This window comes from Dendrobates tinctorius, unplaced genomic scaffold (genome assembly GCF_039654945.1).
Source record: "Dendrobates tinctorius isolate UK_male_01 unplaced genomic scaffold, ASM3965494v1 ptg000063l, whole genome shotgun sequence".
Lineage (NCBI taxonomy): Eukaryota > Metazoa > Chordata > Amphibia > Anura > Dendrobatidae > Dendrobates > Dendrobates tinctorius.
Window position 1 is genome coordinate 28,831,278 of NW_027361731.1, and position 5,188 is coordinate 28,836,465.

Consider the following 5,188-nt stretch of genomic DNA (forward strand, 5'->3'; position numbering starts at 1 on the left):
GGTGGGGTTTACACAGGAGGTGGTAGGTGTAACATCAGACATTGGTACATATTTGTAACTCACCACCTCCTGTGTCGCCTTCTTGGTCTTCCTCCTCTTTTTGGTCTCCTCCGCTGGCTCATCCTCCCCGAAGGAGAATCTCGTCAGGTCCACAGGAGACTCCAGCTCTCTGATCTCCCTCAACAGACCACACTCCTCCTCCGCTGACACTCCAGCATGGGTTGTCGGAGTCCTCTGCCGTGCTGGGAGGCCGCTTCCTTGCTGGCTCTGCGACTCTTTCTCCCGGCTTGTTCCAGCACGTGAGACTCCAGCCATGACTTCGTCCTCCTCCTCCTCCTCACTTAGGACGCAGGCTGGCAGTTCTCCCGAGGTATTTAACCCCTTCATTTCAGAGAACCGCCGCTGGTTCTTAAACCTCTCCAGGAAGGGACCTGCGCTTTTCTCAATCCCCTCCCGGAGGAGCACTTACCGGACCACCTCATCTCTGAGGGCTTTAAACCTCTGGGAGGTCGCGGGTCTTTCCTTGTTAGAGGCACGGGTGTTCAGGATCCGTGCCTCCCGCAGCTGCTCCTTCAGCCCAGTCAGTGCTTTGCCGGCGTCCTCGTACTCTCGTAACATGGCGACCACTCGGGAGGAGAAGGAGCTCGTGGACTCGCTGGAGGTCATCTCGCCCCATGATGTTGCTGGGCTCTTCTTCCTGGGGCCTGGGGTACCCCTGTCTCCCTCTCTGGGCGGACGATGAGCCGTCTCGGGGTTGGAGTAGGTGGGTACGGTCTTTCTCATCCGACCAGATCTCCTCACGCCCTCCTGGGCCGGTTGCTGTTGCTCTCTGTCCCCCGCCGGCACAGAACGGGGAACAGAAGCCTGGGAGGCCATGCCTGGCTCCCAGGAAGCCTGCCTCTCCCTGGGGAGAAGAGAGGCAGACTCTGGGCCTCCTCCTGGAAGTCCTGGAGCTCACAAGACAGGTGCTGCTCTCAGCAGGGTGTGACTGATTGTGGGCACCTGTCCTACAGTCTCCTCCCCCAGTAATGGCTGATAACAGGGAGTAATAGATTGTAGGTCTTTTTTATTATTATAAAATCCTTCACGACGTTACAAAATAAAACACAACAGAACAAACATAGAACAAAAACTCCAATCAGAAACAATATGACAAAATCAGACACAAACACAAAGAAATAAACCAGAAATGGAAACAAAAAGGGAAATTCTCGACCTACAAAACGGGAAAAGAAAATTAATTTAAAGAAACAAGAAATTAAAAACTAAAAAAAAAAAAAACTAAAAAAAAACAAAAAAAAAAAAACGAAAAAGGGAACAAAATTGCAGGGAGTAATAGATTGTAGTCTTCTGTCATACAGTCTCCTCCAGTAATGGCTGACAACAGGGAGTAATAGATTGTAGTCTCCTGTCCTGCGGCCTCTCCCTTGAGTACTTGGCAGACGGACCTACGCATGGTGTGCCCGTCCTCTGGGCTGTAATGTGACCTGCCCGTCCGCCTGTGACACACTTCCTCGGCAGCTGGCCAGACTTTCAGTTTCACTCCCCGCCTCCTCTGCAGTGATGGCGTCTGCTGATCTCCGGGAGGAGCTGAAATGTCCCATCTGCCTGGAGATCTTCAGGGATCCGGTGAACCTGACGTGTGGACACAACTACTGCCGAGCTTGTATTGACCGCATGCTGGATACCCAGGTGGGCGCTGGACCCTACAACTGCCCTGAGTGCAGGACCATGTTTCCGGCACGGCCTGGGCTACAAAGGAACATTGCCCTGTGTAACATCGTCACAATCTTCTCCTCTGCAAACCCCGAGCAGAGCGGAAGCGACATCCACTGTTCCTACTGTCTGTACTCTGCCGTTCCTGCCGTTCAGTCCTGTCTAAACTGTGAAGCCTCTCTGTGCAGCAACCACCTGAGGGTTCACAGAAGATCAGCAGAACACATCCTGACTAAAGCCACCCAAACCCCTGAGAAGACGAAGTGCTCTGTCCACAAGGAGATCCTGAAGTATCACTGCATGGTAGATGACTCTTGTATCTGCGTCACCTGTTGTTTGGCTGGAGAACATCATGGACATCAGGTGGAGCTCCTGGAGGAAGCCTCTGAGAAGAAGAAGGAGACATTTAGAGCTTTCGTGAGAAAACTCTCCTCCAAACGAGACATGATTGAGAAGAAGATCCAAGATCTAGAAAATCATAGACCAAAAAAACCCGGGAACGAAGAGGACACCATCCTATTTCCAGACCTAAGAGGTGAGAAGGTTTTATACACAGTCTCTAGCCTGATCCAACTCTTTCAGATCAAAAAGGAGAAAGTGTCCAAGATAATTTGTCGTCTTGAAGAACTCTTCAACTCTCCTGACCCAGTTACCGTCTTACATGAGAAGGATGTGGAGCTTAAGGGTTTTTTAGATGGAGAAGAAGACCAGGAATGGGACGTATGTGGCCAAACACTTCACAACAATGTTGGTGACCAAATCTCAAGATCTCAAGACCTTCTGGAGCTAGTTCTAGATATAAGTACGGCTGCCAATAACATACTGGTGTCAGGTGACCTAAGGACCATGTACTGGTCTGCTGTTTACCAAAACCGTCCCGAAACACCAAAGAGGTTCCAGTATAATCAGATCTTAAGCAGCCAAGTCTTCTCCTCAGGTCAACACTATTGGGAGGTGGAGACCAGTGAGACGGGAGACTGGAGACTGGGGGTGGCCTACGGCAGAATAGAGAGAACAGGGGATCAGTCTTACTTTGGGGACAATGACAAGTCTTGGTGTCTTCGTAGGTTATACAAAAACCAATATTCGGTCATGCATAACAACATTGTGACCACCTGCCCTCATGCCTTCTCCTGCAATAGATTCCGTATATTTCTGGACTTTGACGCCGGACAGTTGTCCTTTTTTGAATTGAGCAACCCAGTTAGACACTTGCACACGGTCACGGCCACCTTCACCGAGCCCCTCCATGCTGCTTTTGGGATTGGGTACTGGTTGTGTGGAGAACACTGCTGCCTGAAGATCCTATTCTAGGACTCCCTTTTATAATATTTCGCACTTGGGTGGAGGGTAATTGATGGACGTTGTATAAAAGACCATATTTTATGGAGATAGAACTTCTCAGTGGAGAACCCAAAGGGCCAATTTACTTAGACTAGGCCATCATTAGTAGATCGGTGGAGGTCCAACTTTCAGGACTGCACCTATCAACACAATGAAGAGGCAGTGGACCTCCTCCTACTGATCACCCCACCCCTCACACACACTCCCACCAATCAAATATTGATGACCTATCTTTCAATATTAAAGTTATGGAAAATTTCTCCAAGGAGCCAACAGACCTAACATGACAAGTCCTCAATTACCTCCATTAGTGTTGGTGGCAAAGGGACAATTAAGGAGGACCTATACCCATATTTGATTCCTCCTGCTCCTCTGTGTTTTCCTGTTTCTTTTGTAATGGTTCCAGATAAATGGGCATTCTTTTTGTTTAGTACAAATTTTTATGGGCTTTACAAATAGAGCATGGTCAACTGTTCCTCAGGGGTGGGTCTTTAGACATTTCTGCATAATTATCCTGTGAGCCACGCCCCCTTGTAAAGACCATTGAACTTTGCACTAAACAAAAAGTCCCATAACTCTGGAATCATAGGGCGGATTAATGAAAAACAAAAAACGGTCTTGGCAAACGTAGAATAGTAGTCAGACACTTCACACCCTCCACTCACAACGACTTCCGAGATAAGCGGGGGTGGGAACTGTTTGGCTGGACCTCCCACTTAAAGGAATATTGCACCAAAATTTAAAATTTGCGTTATACCTTGATGTAAAATAGTGACAGATTGCACAAAAATGAAACTGACATCAAAGACAGAATCTGTGCGCCCCTCACCCCACCCCCTCAGGTCCCCTATTTGGCATTTTGCCTGGCCTGATGTATAACTGCCATGTTTTCTCTGCTATGTGTGTATATGTAATAGAACATCGCCACCTGGTGTTCGGCCATTGTAACAGCATTACATTTAGTTTGGAGTGATGGTGGCGCATAATAAAAGATGAATAAGTAATGTGGACACACTGTGCTGTTATACCACTACTACAGCGCGGCGTTATATCGCCAGGATCTTCCACGGGGTCACACAACCTCCTGATTGACAGCTGGGGACATAAAGCTGAATCCAGGGTATCAATCTTCATTTCACATCGTTACTGTGTGACACCTCATTCACAGAAGGCGGCAGCTCCGACCGCTCCTGGAGGAAGACGCCGCCAATCTCCAGGAGGACGATAGTTAATGACTCCATCTACCAGAGCAGAAATCCTGTATTCCTAAAAATAACCCCCGTAATAAGTTCACAACGCCACAGGAGAAATGGAGGCTTTTATTACAGTGACTGCACCAGCAGAATAGTGAGTGCAGCTCTGGAGTATAATACAGGAGGTAACTCAGGATCAGTAATGTAAGGTATGTACACAGTGACTGCACCAGCAGAATAGCGAGTGCAGCTCTGGAGCATAATACAGGATGTAACTCAGGATCAGTAATGTATGTACACAGTGACTGCACCAGCAGAATAGTGAGTGCAGCTCTGGGGTATAATACAGGATGTAACTCAGGATCAGTAATGTAATGTATGTACACAGTGACTGCACCAGCAGAATAGTGAGTGCAGCTCTGGAGTATAATACAGGATGTAACTCAGAATCAGTAATGTAATGTATGTACACAGTGACTGCACCAGCAGAATAGTGAGAGCAGCTCTGGAGTATAATACAGGATGTAACTCAGGATCAGTAATGTATGTACACAGTGACTGCACCAGCAGAATAGTGAGTGCAGCTCTGGAGTATAATACAGGATGTAACTCAGGATCAGTAATGTAATGTATGTACACAGTGACTGCACCAGCAGTATAGTGAGTGCAGCTCTGGGGTATAATACAGGATGTAACTCAGGATCAGTAATGTAATGTATGTACACAGTGACTGCACCAGCAGAATAGTGAGTGCAGTTCTGGGGTACAGTATAATACAGGATGTAACTCAGGATCAGTAATGTAATGTATGTACACAGTGACTGCACCAGCAGAATAGTGAGTGCAGCTCTGGAGTATAATACAGGAGGTAACTCAGGATCAGTAATGTAATGTATGTACACAGTGACTGCACCAGCAGCATACTGAGTGCAGCT

General features: G+C 47.8%; 1 protein-coding gene across 1 annotated transcript; it reads left to right on the forward strand.

Moving 5' to 3' along the window:
- Positions 1 to 1,548: 1,548 nt before the first annotated feature.
- Positions 1,549 to 4,070, forward strand: LOC141094055 (E3 ubiquitin/ISG15 ligase TRIM25-like). The gene has a single exon (XM_073579763.1). It carries the CDS (start codon positions 1,564 to 1,566, stop codon positions 3,028 to 3,030), a length of 1,467 nt encoding a protein of 488 aa, XP_073435864.1. The 5' UTR covers positions 1,549 to 1,563; the 3' UTR covers positions 3,031 to 4,070.
- The last annotated feature ends 1,118 nt before the right edge of the window (positions 4,071 to 5,188 follow it).